This window comes from Carlito syrichta, unplaced genomic scaffold (genome assembly GCF_000164805.1).
Source record: "Carlito syrichta isolate Samal-C Ts95f unplaced genomic scaffold, Tarsius_syrichta-2.0.1 Scaffold289529, whole genome shotgun sequence".
In the NCBI taxonomy this organism is placed as follows: Eukaryota; Metazoa; Chordata; class Mammalia; order Primates; family Tarsiidae; genus Carlito; species Carlito syrichta.
Window position 1 is genome coordinate 380,595 of NW_007233625.1, and position 18,475 is coordinate 399,069.

Here is an 18,475-nt window from a genome sequence, read left to right on the forward strand (position 1 = left end):
AGTCTAGCCCCTGACTGCATTCGGGTAGCTGCTCCAATGGCAACTGCGTAGAGGCCTTCCTTCCCATTTTTCTTGTTCATAGCAGTCATTGCTCCCTGGCGTCTGCATTTACCACCACCCCCAGAATAAAGCTCCTGAGGGTGGAAACTTCATTCTATGACATCAGCCAATGTGGGGCAAGCTGGCACTTAACGCTGATATTTGAGCTCTCAAAGAAAGAAAAAGCAAAGCCACATGTGTCTCATACCAGCTTAATTTTAATTTTAAAGTGACAAATGTACAGGTGGAATAGAATTTTAAGCAACATCCTCCAAAATCCTCTAACATGACAAGGAGCCGAATGCTCCATCCCCAACTCAACAGTAGTTCTTTAGCAAGAATTTATTAGTAAGTCACAGCACAGAAACAACACCCTGGAGTTGTGGTCCATTTGTAATCTGATTTTAGGTCACATAGGTCACATAGGCTTAGTTGGAAGAATTGGTTTTATGTCTATCCTGACCAATGGTCAAAGTGGGCACAGGTGGGCTCTTTCTATACTTTGAGCAAATTGTGTCCTGGGAGCCAGCAATGTTCTGAGGAACCTGGTCCACCTACCTGGCTCACCTCACCTGCATGGTCTGACCTGCCCTTCAACCCTCCTAGGGGCAATGCCTGGCCTGAGACAGACTCTCAGGAACCATATGACCAAAGGTGGGTAGATCTGACAGGCGGCCTCTGCTTTAACCCAGCAGCTTAGAAGGTTTTTCTTCATGACTTGGGGGAGAGAAAGCAGCAGTCATGGCTAAAGGTTGAGGTACCCCTAAGTTCAAACTGTAATCTATCTGCCAGGAATAAAGTAATAATGAATACCGCTGCAAACAAGCTACACTTGACAGTGACAACCCATACAATCTGTAGTCCATGGGAGAATGCGTGGTACAGTTCTCACCAAATCGCCTCTTGAGCAGGAAGCCCTTTGTGATATGGCTGTGCAGTGAGAGGAACGCTCCTTTGGAAGGGAGTCGGATGGGGGAGAACGAGGTGGAAAGCACAGAAGTTCTGCACCTTTCTAGACCCTCGAGTCACCCAGAATCCCTGGTCAGAGAAGCTGGCTGTGGCATGGGACCCGACCACCAGATTCTCCCCTGGCTTCTGCTGCTGCTGCACCGAGGCTGCTGTGGACAAGGAAGGGCTTCGTTTTCTTTACAAGTAAGCACTTTGGTGGGAGAGCATTACAAACATCAAAAGAACCATTGAAAGCACAGAGGACAAGGTGTGGGGGTCACAGGCAAACAGTTGTGTCAGCGTATCATTTAAAACAGGTTTGTCCTCCCCATGGGGCCCAGAAGTTTCAAAAGACTTCCAAGAGCTGACCAGACACACACACACCCCCACCCACCACCACTAACCAGCACAGGACAGCAGGAACCGAGTTAGCCCTGCAACTCTGGGCGTGCTAGGCAGGCACAGGCAGCCAAGCCCAATCCACAGATGTGCTTTTATGCTTTAAAAGGATCGCCCAGACTCTAGATTCAGAAATGTCCTGTTAGCAGTCCTGAGATCATGCCCTCAATACCTCTACCAGGGGAGGAAGAGGAGAGAGAAACCACAGACCTAGAGATGGGCAAGGACCCCACCTTGTGCCTTGGGGTTGGGTAGGGACTGAGTGCTGCTGCCTGGGCTGCGCTGTATGAGTGGAACTGAATCCTGGCAGAGCTGCTAGAAGCACAAGGTGTCGGTGTGTCACTGGCATCTCCAAAGTATATCCTGAAAATGTCAATGAACAAATTCCATATGCAGACTAGAAGTGATTGACACTTAAAACATTTAAATATAAATTAAGCTATAACTCAAGTTACAAGCAAAAGAAAAACCAAAAAGACACTCAGCAATGAAGGATGCTGAACACATACACAGGACACCCCAGACACGAGGCCATGAAAGCGATGCCATTTTCATTGTGCCAACGTTACATTCACCGTATGTGAGTCCGGCGAGGCCGCGTGTGCCATGCGTCATGCCGTCTGGCACTGAACACCGGCCCGGGGCCCATCGTCGTCCTCCTCGTAGGCCTCCCGGTGCTGGCGCCAGTTCTGCTCACTGGGGTTAAACTCCTTCAGCTCTACCTGGTCCATGTCCTCTGTAATCCTCACTGTCTGTCGAGGCGGGAGCAGGGCTTCCAGCTGAGGAAGCTTTTCTGGAGAAAGCCAGTGTTTTTCTGGAAAGATGACCTGTCAAGGGTGAGGTGGGAAAGAAAGGTCCTTGTTTGTTCTCCTTCGACTAAGGCATTTACAAATATGTCCCATGAGAGGAAAACACAGTGAACTTACTAAAAACTGGATGATCAGAGTCCCTCTCTCCAGGGGCGCCTTGTAGATGGGCATCCCCTCGTTGTGCACACACTTCAGATCCCCGTGCTTGACCACCTCACCTGCCACACAGAAGGGTAGTTATGAAACAGGAAGGTAGGGGCCCCAGAGGGCCGTCTTCTGAGAGCCTGGGCAGGCCCTGGCCCCTGTGACAGGCAGGGGGAAGGCAGCACCTGACTAGCAAGCTGGCCGCAATAGAGCTATCCTGTCAGGGACTATCTGGGTAGAGGGGCTGGAGTGGGACTCTCTGACCCATACTCGGGGCTCCAGCAGGGTGTCAAAGGGGCAGCATGCTGAAGCCTCCATCATAGGAAGGCTTCAAAGTGAACCAGGCTGGGTGTGGTGGCTCACGTCTGTAATCCCAGCACTTTGGGAGGCTGAGGCAAGAGGATTGCCTGAGTTCAAGGGTTTGAGATCAGCCTGGGCAACTTGGCAGACCTTGTGTCTACAATAAATCAAAAAATTATCCGGGCATGGTGGCACATGTCTGTAGTTCCAGCTACTTGGAAGGCTGAGGTGGAAGGATCGCCTGAGCCCAGCAGGTTGAGGCTATGGTGGCCGTAAGCATGCCACTATACTCCAGCCTGGGCGACAAAGTGAGACTCCGACTCAAAAAAAAAAAACAAAAAAGTGAACCAGACATCACAACACCAAAGTCTGCATAAAATGGGGACAGCACATGCCAGCCTGTCTCTTAGGTGGTGACAGATCTGCTCCGCACAGACTCAAGCAGCTCCTGGAGCAGGAAGAGGCCTCAACTGAGTCCAACCAGCCCCACACCTGGTATGAAAACTGGCTCAGGGCCACCTGCAGGTGACAGCCAAGATCCTGGGAAGGGAGGTGGCTCCGGCCGGCAGTCTCCCCATGGCAGGGCACGGCATGGCACGGCACAGCATGGAGCCCTTCCGCACACACTGGTGAGCTGAGGTCACACTCCTGGCTGGCGCCCCCTGGGTCTCACAACTGTGTCTGCAGAAGCAACACAGAGTCTGGACCCTCAGAGTGCCGAGGCTCTCCCCCAAGTCTAAAAATGGGATTTCCCCCCAAACACGGGAGAGAAAAGAACAAAAGGGTCTGAAAAAGGATGTGCTTCAGCTCATGGTGAAAATGGACAAAGACAAAGAGAACATTCAGAAAAACCAGAGGGAGGGAAGGAAGGAAGCTGGAAGCTAATTTACTCAGCAGCCTCTCCCAGAAGGGGACTAGTCAGAAAGTGACATCTCGCAAGAGAAATCTTTAAAGGTACGTCATACACGGCTTTAAAAATAAAGTGTGCTGACAACTCTCTATCCTTGGGGGTCATCCAGGGGCAGGGCTGTGACTCAGACTCGGCCCTCGGAGCCTATTGAGGTGCAGGATGGTGGCCCCTTGGCTGCACAGCTCCCGGCTGCTGGACTTTTCGTGTTCTTGGTTTGTGTTTTGAAGTACAGTCATGTACTGCATAACAATGTTTCTGTCAACATCGGGCCACATGTCTTGGTGGTCCCATGAGATTACAATACACACTTAGCACTGTGTTACAACTGTCGACAGTACTCAGTGCAGTCACATGCTGTACAGGTTTATAGCCTAGGCACAACGGCCACAGCGCACAGCTGTACCATCTGGCTTGCTGTTAAGTACACTCTACGGTGTTTGCACAATGAAATCGCCTAACAACACAGCTCTCAGACTGCATCCCCATCGGTAAGTGACATGTGACTAGTTTTTCTATCTCCCTGTTCCTATCAGGTGTCACTTCTTTTTTTTTCTTAAGGTATCACTTCTTGCTGCTGTTGAGCCCACATCCCCACGCTTCTGCTGCTAACTTGCTGGGAGCTGGGAAACTGGGAGACCAAGCATGGAAAACAACAGATAAGAAATGAAGACCATGGCTACCACGGTGCCTCATGCCTGTAATCCCTGTACCTTAGGAGGCCAGGGAGGATTGCTTGAGCCCAGGAATTTGAGAGCAGCCTGGGCAACATAACAAGACCTCATCTCTACAAAAAAAAAAAAATAGCCAGGTTCGGTGGTAGTCGTAGCTACTGGGAAGGCTGAGGCGGAAGGAACGCCTGACCCAGGTGGTGAAACTGCGGTGAGCCATCATTGTGCCACCGCACTCCAGCCTGGGTGACAGAGTGAGACCTCAACTCAAAAGAAAACTAAAAAAGAGAGGAAAATCAGAGTCGGGCTCTTCCAGGAGGTGAGCATCGGCCTGCAGACCAGGGCATCATACCCTGGTGTGGCTCCTAAGTAACTTTTCTCATGAACCCAATTCTCAGCAATGCTCAAGACACACTAAGGCTCTGGGGAGGAAGGCATTTCTACAGCAGAAGAAAAGAGGGAGAGAGGAGGAAACGAAGAAACAAGAAACAAGCCAGAACAAGAGAGGGATGAAGAAATTGAGAATGCAAAAAAAAAAGGTGGGGGGGGGGAATAAATGAAAACAAAGAAAAAGCAAAGACAGCAGAACTCCCCAGCTTTTTGGATACTCTGTCCTTCCTTAGTTATAAGGGGGTTTCTTGGGGTTTGCCACTTCCTTCCCTCTAACGCTCATTTCTCACTACCCTCACTCTGTCCTCCCAGGTCCCCTGGTCTGGGGTCAGCTGAGGCAGCAAGGAGTGCTGGCTCCAGTCCCTCTACAGGGCACTGCACCAGGGAGTCCTGCCATGTTGACCTGGAACCTCAAGTCATCACCCCAGTCAAGGACAGGTTTTCCCAAAGCTGCACACAGATGCTCCCTGGCTCGGCTCTCAGGAGCTAGATCTGGGCTGGGACCATGTGAAGGGGCCTTGGACACGATGCTGGGGTACACAGCACATGTCTGCTCACAACCAGTGCCCTGGACTTCCTCCTCAAGGGGGGAGGCCACATGGGCCTCAGGAGGTCGACAGGATGAAGGCTGGAGGAAGGCGTTTACATTTTCATGCACAATCTGCATCACACTGCAGTTCTTCCCCCATCCTTGATTAAAAATATGGAGGCATGCCAGGCAAAGTAGCTCATCACACCTGTCCTCTCAGCACTTTGGGAGGCTGAGGCAAGAGGACTGCCTGAGCCTGGGGGTTCGAGACCAGCCTGAGCAACTTGGTGAGACCTCATCTCTACAATACATCAAAAAATAAGCCAGGCGTGGCAGCGCACATCTGTAGTTCCAGCTACTTGGAAGGCTGAGGTGGGAAGATCGCCTGAGCCCAGCAGTTCAAGGTTGCGGTGACCATGAGCATGCCCCTGCACTCCAGCCTGAGCGACACAGTGAGACTCTGACTCAAAAAAAAAAAAAAAAAGATTGTGGATACAAACATACACAAGCAAATGAAAAACCAAATGGGGTAAATGGTAGGACAGGCAAGTGGGCCTTGGACTGTTTTTATCTTTACAACTTTTTGTAAGCTTGAAACTGTTTCCAAATAAAAAGTTGTTTTTTTAAAAAAATAGGCACAAGTGGTTCATGTCTGTAATCTCAGCATTTAGGCCAAGGTGGGAAGACTGCTTGAGCCTAGGAGTTTGAGACCAGCCTGGGCAACACAGCAAGACCTCATCTCTACAACAAATTTTAAAAATTAGCCTGGCTGGGCTTGGTGGCTCAGTCTGTAATCCCAGCACTTTGGGAGGCCGAGGTGAGTGGACTGCCTGGACCCGCGGGTTCGAGACCCGCCCGGGCCACTTGGCAAGACCTCGTCTCTACAATAAATAAAACATTAGCTGGGTGTGGTAGCAGGTGCCTGTAATTCCAGCTACTTGGAAGGCTAAGGAGGAAGGATTGCCAGAGCCCAGCAGGTTGAGGCTGCGGTGGCCGAGAGCGTGCCACTGCATCCCAGTCTGGGTGATGATGAGACTCCAACTCAAAAAAAAAAAATTAGCCAAGCATGGTGGCACGTGCCTGTAGTCTCACCTACTTGGAAGGCTGAGGCTGAAGGACCACCTGAGCCCAGGGGGTTGAGGCTGCAATGAGCCATGATTGTGCCACTGTACTCCAGCCTGGGCAACACAGTGAGACCCTGACTCAAATAAAGAAAAAAGCCCACTAACTGACCAAGGCTTGGATATGTAATTCCATTTCATATTATCCCCAGAAAAGGAGGAACCAGAGAGAACCAAAGAGAAGAAGGTGACAAAGATGGAGCACAAGGCTGGCGAGAAGACGCAGGCATGAAGGAAAGGGAGACACGGGCATGGAGGCAGAAGCCTGGGCCTCACTCACCCCACTGGACTTCGAGTCTCATCCCCAGCTGCCACTGCGCAAGGACAGGCTTATCAACTGGTTACCTCCCCTCAGCCTAACTTCGCCCTCTATCCCCAATCCTCAGATGGCCATGGGAAAAGCTACCCCCCAGCCCTGTGGCCAGCAAGGGGACTGGAGCAGCACTGCTCATGGATGGTGCTGGGTCTCCGGTACCTGGGTGGCTTCACCCAGAACCTTTTACACATATAGCTAACCTCAGTGTTATCCAGAAGCAAAGTCTAGCCCAGGTCTCTAGCCTGGCCTCTCCCTCCTCAGCCCCTTCCACGCAGGTGCTCTGGTGCCCACATGGACCCTTCAGTGCAGTAAATGCCAGCCCTCTGGGGGCGGGTGCCCTGTGTCTGACCAGCGTGAGGGGGCTGAGCCCAGGCCCTGGGGAAACCTTTCTGCCCAGAGGCTGCTCCCTCTGGTTCCCATGGGTGTGTGTAGACAGCAGTTCCTGTGGAAGCCTCTAAGGATAAGCTGATGGGCTATGTCTTTTTTTTCAGGAAGATTCTATTTTAAAATGTCTCTCATGTAATAGACAACACAGAGGGTAGAGGAGCATGTGGATGAATCAGCACGGATCACCACCTGATAGAAAAACACCACTATTATCAGCTGTGTTTTATTTAAAAAATTAATTTTTTAAAATTTAAGCTTAATGGGCAGATTCCGGCTAGAATTTTAGACCTCCAAGATTCTTATTTGAAGCTCCCCCCCCCACCCCAACACTGAATTTCTTTTTGGGGGGGGTATATATGTGAAATTCAAAAAATTCTCCAGTCATTAGTGATAACATTAAATCTGGAGAAAATCAAGTCAAAATAACTCGTGTAACAGAAGTCCACCTTAAATGTGTGGGCTGTTTCCAACACACAGAAATAAAAAATACTCAAGGTGATGGGTATTCCCAAGTATCCTGGCTTGACTTACACATTTGATGCATGTAACAAAATACCTCATAAATATGAAAAGAATTATGTACCAACCTTAAAAATCAGAAAAACTTGCTAAAATGATAGTGCTACACATTCAGAACCACCTCAATGGAAACCCACATTTGAAGCCTTACCTGATTTGGATGTAATCACAAGTGTTCGATCATCCAGTGTTTTTATCGTCTTCTTGAAGCCACAAAGAGCTTCAGAAAGCTGAATTTTCATTTTCATGACCAAGTCATGGCCTCGTCTCTGAAAGACACTATGATCCTTCTGATCAAGCACAATGATGACATCACCAGGCTCCAGCTCAGGCTCCTGGTCTCCTTCTCCATGAAACAGTATCTTCTGCCCATCTTTCATACCTGGGAAACAGCATCCCTTGCTGAGTAGCTGATTCTCATACACACCATTCTTCCTCAAGGTTTTTGTTTTGCTTTTTCTCATTCGCAGTCAAGTTTCCCACATTTGGGGAAATCACAGGGCACAGCTGGAGTGTAATGCCTATGCCTCACCTGGGAAAACCACCTTCATGACCATGGTCTCTCCCCTGCCAGGTAAGTATCCTCAAAGCTTCTGAAGAAGGAACACAAGGTCCTTCAAGGATTCTTTATTCATCAGACCTCCCAACTTCATGCAGGCAGGAGGCAGGGCAGGGTGGCAGGGCTTATCACTGAGAAAGAGTTCCCGCCTCCCTCAGCAGAAAGTAGGGCTCGAGCCAAGTGGGCTCAGGGAGAGGGCAGATGAGGCCCCATGTCCCAGGTTCACAAGACACATCCTGCCCAGGCCCTGTCACCCTGTTACCACCCACTTCCCAGTGCACATGGTACATGGCTCTGGGGACTGCACAGCAGCCCTGTCCCTCTCTGTGCCTTTCCTGGCCTGAGCTTCAAGTATGTTTAAACAGGAAGTCCTTTAACAACACCACTGTGGCTTCAGGTGTCTGATTCTTTTCCTTTTCGTCTCATCTCTGATCTAGAATATGCTCGCTAGATTAGAAAGCCTCAGCATCATCAGGGGATACTTGGAGATCAGCTGAGATTGAAAGAAGCCTTAAAATGATGGTGTTAGGCAAAATGAACAGCAGAGGAAAGCTTTGCCCGTGGGAGAATCTATGCAGCAGAGGGGACGTGGAGAAAAGGAACACACAGCCACAAAGGCTCAGACATGTTCTTACGGCCAATGAGCACTGAAAGCTATTAGGAAGAATGCACCAGAAGATTCTAGTGGGATGGTTTCAGGCTGTCAGGAGATGGCAACTAACCAAAGCTGAGGTTGAGGAAGACTTCAGAGCATTAGAAACCCTTCAAAAAAGATCGTGTGATCTCAAGGAAGCAGATTTCAGCAAGAAAACTCTGGCAGGTGACACAGAACGGAAACAAGGCCAGGGAGGGTCAAGAGAAGATGAGCTGGAAACAGGAGGAGCTCAGGCACGCCCTGGTGGGTGTGTAACACAGCTGCTTCCCTGCCACCTAACCTGTGTGGCCCGCAATGGGCACCCGAGTAGCACTGCCGGCCAGCGGGGGCGCCAGTTCTGCCCAGCCTCACCTTTTTCAACATGTACCTCGATAATCTTCTTCTCGCGGGTCACCTTGGCGCCGCTGCAGCTCTCACAGCGGTCCTTGGGGTTGATGCGCTCGCCCTGGCCCTTGCACTCCACGCACACGGTCTGGATCTGCTGCACCATGCCCGGCCCGATCTGCTGGATGTGGATCTGCATGCCCCGCCCCTTGCACAGCGGGCACTTCTCCACTGATCCCTTCTTCCCACCGACACCTGCGGGTGGGGGCAGGAGGTAGGAGTGAGAGCTGTGCCCTCCACCAGTTTCCCTGTGGGGCGCCACAGCAGAAGACGGTGGAACCTCACACTGGACACCGGGTTTGGGATTCTACTGATGATCACAAAAAATGCAGAGGAGTCTGAGTCTCACCACCCAGATAACATCTGTTTATCAAACATTTGTGTTTTGGGCTGTGCCAATCAAATGTATCACTTTAGTTTCACTAAATGTGTTTTCTTCCACCCCAGGGTGAGAAAAACCCCATGCCTTCAGGTTAATGAGGCAGCCAGGGCTGTGGAGATCAAGGGAACACAAGTTTTGTCACCACGGGCGGCCACCCAGCTCAGCCAATGCTCTATGGGATAAGGTGGGCCTGGGGTCACCAGACTTGACTTTTCTTGAAAACTCAGATTCTCAAAAGTTATGGTTCATCAATAAATAAAATATATATTAAAAGTTATGGTAGTTACATTTACATTTATATCAGGGATTACAAAACTATGGCCAGAGTGCATGGTTTTATAAATAAAGCTTTATTGGAACCAGGCACACCTATTCATTGATGTACTTTGATGGCAGAGTTGAGTAATTACAAGGCCTAAAACAGTCACTCTCTGGCCCTTTATGGGAAAAGCCTGCCAACTCCTAGACAGGTGAACTGTCTTGATTTGTAAAATTTTTAAAGAATAGTCAACATATTCAAGAGGTGCCGTTCAAAGGAACACTCATTCAGGCAAACAAATGTGGCCCTGGAAACACCTGCTCACACCCTCTGCTTGACCCTTGCATTTGGAAAGACAAAGGATTTTTCTCTGAAGTACAGAATAGGCAGACATGGTTCCAAATCTAAGAGATCAGAACTGTGAGATTCAGTCAAAAATTGATTTTTACCTTCACATTTCTCGCAAATGACATTTTTCTGGAGGGCCAATTTCTTCGTGACTCCGTTATATAAGTCTTCAAGAGTTACAGACAACTGGTGTACAACATTCTTGCCTTACCAAGGGAGAAAAAAAAAATGAGTGATACTGTACTAAACAGCCCAGTGTATTCAACACCACCCTGGACCCTGCATTGTACAAAGTCTCCAGAGACCAAGGCTGCACCTGGTCATTCACCTCCTCCCCCGTGGGAAGTGATGCTTCTGTTACACCAGCGCACCCCAACTGGCCCCTGGCCAGTAACAAGAACAAATATCCTTACTAGCGATGAGCTAATTATTCAATCATTTATAGAGGTCAACAAAAGGACTCTCCACCTTTATTTTCTGAGAACAAATCTGATGACAGGGAGCTCGCTACCTGAGAAACCTAAGGAGTGTTAACCAATGAAACAGGTTAGGTAAGTTCTCCCATGACAGGAGCCTGTTCTCAAAGATGAACGTATGACACCCGGAGTCTCTGGACCTCTCACTGAAACTCCTCCTTGGACACACAGTGCTTTCCTTTCCAAGCCCTTCTGTAACCAGGGACCAAGTGGGAATCCCCTCCTCTGCAGAAATCTCACTTCTGCCTTTAGGACGGCGGGCATTTAGACCTCAGGGTGGCAATGCGTTTGCTCCAGTGCCTGCCCACCTGTAGGACAGGCAGCCTCAAGACCCTCCCTGCTGCCTGTGGCACTCTCGCAGTCACTGAGACAATGTGTCCTGGCTTATTGGCTGTCAACTTTGAGAGATGACTTAATTAAGGACATGAAGTTTCTCACCTCAAGATGGGGAAAGCTGGGCCAGAGAACATCCGAGGTTTTAATCACGTTCACACCATCAATTATATGAGTAGGCCTCTTCCCAGAGGACACAGGAAGGATTTTTCCCTAATAAACACTTGGTGATCTTTAGCACACTGTGTTCACAGAATTGACATCCCAGCTTTATAAAGCTCAGTCAATTATAATGTGAGAATAAACACAGCTTCATTTATCCAGGGGATCTCACTGACCAAAACCACATTTCTTAAACCCCAGCTCAGACCTGATTTTATCCAGAATTGTAATCTGACTTTATCCAGAATTGTAATACGCTTGGTTATCTATCTGGGTTCAAGATCCAAAGCAACTTGTCAACAGTAAATCAGCTGAGCAGTAAACAGTAAACCAGGGAGCTACCTTGCTAGAGACCACTCATAACAGAGGTGACGACCCATAGTCTGGCAGGAGGTGACACGTAGAAAAATTAGCGCAAACCCCAGAGCTCAAAAACAGGGACCTGGGCCATTCAGTTGAGGGTTAAGCTTCTCGTTCACCCCCTGGGGATGAAGCTGCTCAGCACAATGCATTCTGAAAAGAAAGCCAGGTCGCTTACAAAGATTTTAAAACATAAATCATGTTACCTAGAAAATTCCCTGAGCAAACTGGGAAAATGAGGCCATACTAAACATGACAGAGAACCAGCCAGAACAAGAGAGCCCTCAGGCCCAGGGCAGGGACAGGGGCAATCTTGGTAAAGGGATCACTGACAACCACAGAAAGTGCCATTGCGTACCTCAGGACACTCGGGTCTGACCCATCAACAAAAGAAAAGAGGGCAAGATGAACTTGAACCACTCCATTTACTCCTTCATAGGTGATGCTGGAGGGTGTCAGAGAATTACTAAATACACCAAGAGATTCCAGATGATCTCGAAACTAGCCAAGGGATGAACTCGTTGAAGTGGACGGTCCCAAGCATGACACTCACTCCCTTTTGCATGATCCATCCTGATTCCCAGGATATGTACAGTTTCCTTCAACACACTTACCTCTTCTCTCTCTGGCCATCCGTCCTCCACCACCAAAGAACATGTCGAAGATGTCCATGGGCGAGGAGAAGCTGGGGCCCGTGCCCCCCTCTTTAATGGCCTGTTCTCCACCCTGGTCATAGATGTCCCTTTTCTTTGCATCTGAAAGCACTTCATATGCCTGGGATATGAGTTTAAACTTTAAAAGAGAAAGAGAAAGAGAGATTTTTAAAAAGAGAGTGGAGGTTTGAGTTGTTTTATTAAATAGACCCACCATATGAATATAAAATATTATCAGAGCTTTCATTTGACCAGCATCACCCCTCAAACTAGACTGTTACGCACCCCCAGTTCCCCCTTGAGCAGGAAGCATAGGGCAGACTATAAAGGAACTGGTGGCAGGGACACCACAAGAATGAGAGAGAGAGAAGGCCACAGGGAGGGGAAGTTTCTCCCTACCCTGGCTATACCAGACAGAAAGTTGAGACCAGCTAAGACGCCATGAGACCGTGCCAGAGTTTAATATATAAGCAGATAACCCAGTACTCCAGGTGCAATTACTGCTTTCCAGCCCACGAGAATCACTTCACTACTTTACTAGCATGAAACTCAACTACATGCTGGGTGTAGTGGCTCATGCCTGTACTCCCAATACTTTGGAAGGCCAAGGCAAGAAGATGGCTCAAAACCAGAAGTTCAAGACCAGCCTAGGCAACATGATGAGACCTCATCTCTACAAAAATAAAAAAAAATTAGCTGGGCATGGTGGCACATGCCTGTAGACCCAGTTACTCAGGAGGCTGAGGTAGAAGGATCATCTGAGCCCAGAGGTTGAAGCTGCAGTGAACCATGATCATGTCACTGCACTCCAGCCTGGGCAAGACTGAGACCATGACTCAAAAAGAAAAAAAAAGGAAAAGAAATTCAACTACAGGTATCTGTGAGCCCCTAACCGCGAGCCAGACAGTATGTACAAATCTGTCCTCCTGGTCTCTCCCCCAGAGTCCTACCCCTCTCAAAGCCTTCCCTACCTCACTTATTGGCAACACTAATCTCACTGGTCACATCTGCAGCTCCAGTACCCTAAGACGGACACAATGTCCCACGTGTAGCATTCCCACCAAAAACATAACACTGGAGGCCAATTGTAAGAAAAGAATCAGAAAACCCAAATGGAGGGGCCTTCTGCAAAACTAAAAGACAGGACAACAGAATACAATGTGGGATCCTGAATGGGACCCTGCACTGGGGAAAAAATGGCTACCAAGGACATTATTGGAGCAACTGGATAAATGTATCCTTCTTCTCGCTGTTAAACTTCTTAAATTTGGTAACTGTACTATGGTTATATACAAAATATCCTTGTTCCTAGGAGAAACACGTGCATTCTTTAGGTCTGAATGGTTATAATATATGCAACTTCCTCTCAAAAACTCTAGCAAATGGTAACAATAAATATAATAATGGATGTGACAAATGTGACAACATATTTACAACTAGTGAGGCTCGGTGAAGGTATGCGGTGTTTCCTATACCACTCTCATCTTCTCTGCAGATATATGGAAGTCTTTTTTAGAGTCAGGGTCTCACTCTGTCACCCAGGCTGAAGTGCAGTGGCACAAGCATAGCTCACTGCAGCCTCAAACTCCTGGGATCAGGCGATGGAATTTTTAAAAATAAAATCAGAACACTAAAATATGCAAAAGCTCTTCTCACCACCACTGCATCTACAGCAGTCAAAGTTCCCCCCACCCTCTCTGGTCTGGACTATGCCTCCTCACTGGTCCCCTCCTCACCCCAGTTTCCAGTCTTTTCCCCATCCAAGCCTGCTAACCGTCGATCCCTGGTGCAACCCCCCCCCCCACAGGGGCCCAAGTCACTGGAAGTAAAAGTCAGTCCTTTCATCTGGGAACGCAGTCTGACACTCCTCTCTGCCTTCATCTCCACCTGCGTCCTTCCCGCTCCCCAATTCCACACCAGCCTCACCAGCCTCTTTGCTGTTCCTCAACCTTGCAGCATGTGCCTTGGGGATACCTCAGCCATTGTGGCCTCCCCACTCACCTCTTTCAAGCCTTTCAGGCTACCTTCTCAGGGACACCTCCCTAGTGATCCAGCTTCAAAACTGCAAAGTCTCACCTCCCTGGCCCTTCCATTCCCCTTCCCTGTTTTATTTTTTTCCACGGCATTAACCACCTTCTAACATGCCACAACACCCAATGCATCTGCTGTATCCCCTACTGCAATACAAGCTCTGTGAGGACGGGCAGCTTCATACATGGCTGTCTCCTGAGCCGAGAACGGTGTCTGCCATGGAGAAGGCAATTGATAAATGTGTGCTAGATGAATAGTTTGATTCTGGGATTTCAGAATTGAATAAATGAGGCACGGTCTTGGCCATCTGGAGGCTACGGTTTAATCCGAGAGACAGACGTTATGTGGGTGCCAAAAAAAGGTATACCCATTATAAGCAATGTTAAGAGATGTTCACCATAACCAGCAGTGTCTGGACACTGATGGCAACCACTTTGAGCACCTCTTGTAATTGCAGAAGTCAAACATGAATTGTATTCATTTTATTAAGTATTACAATGTTAATACAGTTTTTTCCTTCCTTAAAATGTGTGCACATTATTTTGGCACCCTCTGTATATTTAAGTACCCTATAATGCAGCTGGCTTCATAAAATGTACAGGAAACAAAAACACCAGGAAGATACAGGTACAGAAATTGACAGAGACACTAGGTATTCCCTTGTTCTACAGATCCCTGTTTGAGAGCTAATCAGTAACTAGTAAATAATAGCTAATAAAAAACCGGACAACCTAAAAAAATAAGTCTTAAAAACATCAGTACAGGCCGGGCTTGGTGGCTCAGCCTGTAATCTCAGCACTCTGGGAGGCCGAGGTGAATGAATTGCCTGAGACTGCGGGTTCGAGACCCACCATGGCAACTTGGCGAGACTTCATCTCAACAATAAATCAAAAATTAGCTGGGCGTGGTAGTGTGCACCTGTGGTTCTGGCTACTTGGAAGACTGAGGTGGAAGGATCACCGGAGCCTAGCAGGTCGAGGTTGCAGTGGCCGGCAGCGTGCCACTGCACTCCAGTCTGGGCGACAGAGTGAGACTCCAACTCAAAAAAATTAAAAATCAGTATACACAAGGCAGCTAGATCTTTTGATGTATTCATTCTCATATCATTTCTGCACAGAAATAGATAAAACTCACCACTACCCCTTTTCTCAGCAGAAAAACTTAGGTGCAACAGAGATACTGGATGCCTGCTACAGCTCAGAAAGAATGAGACCAGGTGGACGTCCACTAGAGAGTTTTGTGCCTATCTGCAGGTCAGGGACTAGGTAAATACACTTTATGGGAATATCCGCTAGAAACATGCCCAAATACCCCGGATACTCACCAGACACTTGGACTTAATAGAATTAATCTATGAATGGACAAGGAAAACCCTGTTGCTTGGGACAATCAGAAGCCAGATCTCACATGAGATGGGGGCCCCAACTACCACTAGCGGGTCCACTCACCTCTGGGGTCTCAGAACCCCCGAGTCTAATTCAGCTCCCTGCCTGCCCCTTTCCTTGTTGGAGACTAATGCTCTAACCAGCTTGCCTTTCTGACTGTGGCCATTTGCCGCAGAACCTTAATAGGATTACTGCACAGCTGGAAAAAATGGCTCTGAAGACTATACAGCAAATTGGAAAAGTACTTATGATCAAATATTAAGTGCAGAGAGGAAAAAAAAAGTCTGTGTACCAGGGTGACCATGCATGACCATCCTGGGAAAAGTCTGGAAAGAAGTGGGTAGGACAACGTGTACTTGGGGGTTTTCCTCTGTATTATGAAGTTTTCTGCACTGTTACATGATCCCTCATGAATTTTTAACTGAAAAACCTACTATTCAAACTAAAAGATACCATGAAATTAACCAAAAGGCTAAACTCATCTCAGCAGGATAACAGCCAAGAAGATGCCTCACACCGCTGCCCCTGAAAAGATCTGTCTTGCCAGCCTGCCACCCACTTCTCCTGTGTCCTACACAAAACCAGTCACAGAGGAGGTAAGCAAAGACTCCATGCACAGCATCTGACAACAGACACGGGCTGCCGTGACGCTTAGCAACACAAGACAACAGGGCCAAAAACAAAGACCAACCAACACCCCAACGGCCTTCTCAGTTGTCCTGGAGCAAGGGTGGAAGGACTGGCACAATCTATTTTTGAAGAGACATTAATAATACAGTGACAAACTTAGGAAAAAAAATAAATAAAAAGTTCTACCTGTGACAGATAAAGTAGACAAGAACTCCACACAGACTCTCTTACACACACACACACACACACACACACACACACACACACACACACATATACACAAGGCCTGTGCAGTGCACCCAGCACACAGTAAGCCCAGGAGTGTGGTGAATGAATGAACGAATGAGCCTTCTCTGTAAACTTGAAAGCAGAGTTTCTATAAGCTGTGTTCCCAGTCTCCTCATCCCCTTTGATGTCCAATCTAAATCTCTACTGGTCTCCCAATCTCCCCCTCACTGCAATGCCCCTTCTCATCCGTCCCTTTCCAGGGCTCTCTCCTCCTCCTATATAGGCTTTTAAAATTTTTGTTTTGTTTTGTTTTTTGAATCAGAGTCTCATTCTGTCTCCCAGGCTGGAGTGCAGTGGCATGTTCGACCTTCTGGGCTCAGGCAATCCTTCCATCTTGGCCTTCCAAGTAGCTGGGACTACAGGGGTGTGCCACCACACCCAGCTAATTTGTTTTGATTTATTGTAGAGTCAAGGTCTTGCCAAGTTGCCTAGGCTGGTCTCAAACTCCTGGGCTCAAGCAATCCTCCTGCCTCAGCTTCCCAAAGTGCTGGGATTACAGGTGTGAGCCACCGCACCCTGCTCTATATAAGCTTTTTAAAAGTGCATTTCTTCTTGTGACATTGCGGTTCACTCACTCAGTCAACCAACTAACACTTCAGCACCTGCCCTGCACAGCTAGACACACAACCCATGAGTGGCCAGGGAGGCCCAGTCCCTGCCCTGCTTACATTACGGCAGGGAATCTGGGTATCAAACACATAGTAATCATCATTAAAGTAGGATGAGTACTAAGCCGGGGGTTCAGTCCATGGGTCAGAGGCAGCCTCCTGGAAGACGTTTAAGCCAAAAACTAAACTAAGGTTTTATTCCCATCACCAAAGGTATTCATTAAGGAAAGTATACTTGGCAGTGGGTACATCATAAGCTGAAAGGTGCCTGCCAGACCTCAATGCAAGAGCCTCATTTAGGGGACACCTAATTCAATGCCTGGCTTTATTATTATTATTTTGGATTGGGGTCTCACTCTGTCATCCAGACTGGAACGCAGTGGCACAATCACAGCTCAAGTGCAGCCTCTACCTCCAGGACTCAGGCAATCCTTCCGCCTCAGCCTTCCAAAGTAGCCGGAACCACATCTATGCACCACCAGGCCCGGTTAAGTTTTTGTGATTTATTGTAAGATGAGGTCTCGCCATGTTCCTCAGGCTGGTCTCAAACCTCTGAGGACAGGCAATTCTCTCGCCTCCACTCCCAAAGTGCTGGGATTACAGACATGAGCCACTGCGTCCCACTAAAACAAACTATTTAAATATTAGTTTAAAACAAACCACACAACCTGCCCAGACAGGTACAAACAGAGCGAAACCTACAAACATACAATACAGGTCAAGTCCAATTTTTTAAATGTAAAAGCTTCTGAACACCAAAAGCACATTCATCTCAAATTGTATGCACACAGCCATGAACTAACTCTTAGTGAATGCTGTGAAGTCTGACCTGAAACTGGGTGAGCAGGCTTTCCCACACCCTGTCTTTAGCCAGCCTGCTGAACACGAAATCAGAGCCTAGAAGCTCCCCTTAAAGGAGACTGTCAGAAGCAGACTACAATGAATTTAAGGAGCGGGCCTATGAATCACTAACACCATGTTAAAAGCCAGTGACTTTAAAAGCTACAGTAAGCCACCTAAATATAGATGAGAAAGAACTCAAGTGAGCAACAGACAAACGGTCTTGCAGGAAAGCATTTCAAACTTGTGACAACCACATTCAGCACATGTGGCTAAATATAAACATTCTATCACTGCTGCTATCAGTCAGCCCTCTTGAAGTAGGTTTCTCCAGCTTGGAATAACCATGCGGGCAGGTATTTTGATGCCAGCATCATTTCCACAAGTCTAAATGCTAGATGGGTAATTGGTGCCTTCACAGGTGTCATTGCCATCAGCTATGACAACGGTCTCACCTCCCAAGACCTGAGACAACCGAAGTTTTATAAGAAAATGGCAAGGCAGCCAAGGTGGGAGGATTGCTTGAGTCCAGGAGTTAGAGACCAGCCTGGGCAACATAGTGAGATCTTGTCGCCACAAAAAGGAAGGGAGGGAGGAAAGAAGGAAGGAAAAAAGATAGGAAAGGAGGGGGAACTGAGGGAGG

General features: G+C 48.1%; 1 protein-coding gene across 2 annotated transcripts; it reads right to left on the reverse strand.

Annotated features, from left to right (window-relative positions):
* Nucleotides 1-237: 237 nt before the first annotated feature.
* On the reverse strand, nt 238-17,914 carry DNAJA4 (DnaJ heat shock protein family (Hsp40) member A4). 2 transcript variants are annotated; one of them, XM_021710529.1, is made up of 7 exons: nt 17,796-17,914; nt 12,012-12,189; nt 10,168-10,272; nt 9,045-9,272; nt 7,631-7,861; nt 2,313-2,413; nt 238-2,213 (listed from the first exon to the last, which is right to left on the reverse strand). In XM_021710529.1, exons 2-7 carry the CDS (start codon nt 12,067-12,069, stop codon nt 1,998-2,000), a joined length of 939 nt encoding a protein of 312 aa, XP_021566204.1. In that variant the 5' UTR covers nt 12,070-12,189; nt 17,796-17,914; the 3' UTR covers nt 238-1,997. The 2 variants fall into 2 exon arrangements, with proteins under 2 accessions (XP_021566204.1, XP_008052510.1); XM_008054319.2 differs by lacking the exon at nt 17,796-17,914 and having other exon boundaries at nt 12,012-12,195.
* Between the last annotated feature and the right edge of the window lie 561 nt (nt 17,915-18,475).

Bases quoted from the DNA above. Each gene is read 5' to 3' on its own strand.
- DNAJA4 (XM_021710529.1), bottom strand. From the start codon at position 12,069: ATGGACATCTTCGACATGTTCTTTGGTGGTGGAGGACGGATGGCCAGA. The intron at 2,414-7,630 runs GTAAGGCTTCAA...TCTGTGTGGCAG, and splicing joins TGTGATTACATCCAAATCAG to GTGAGGTGGTCAAGCACGGG. The intron at 2,214-2,312 runs GTAAGTTCACTG...CACCCTTGACAG, and splicing joins CTCTGATCATCCAGTTTTTA to GTCATCTTTCCAGAAAAACA.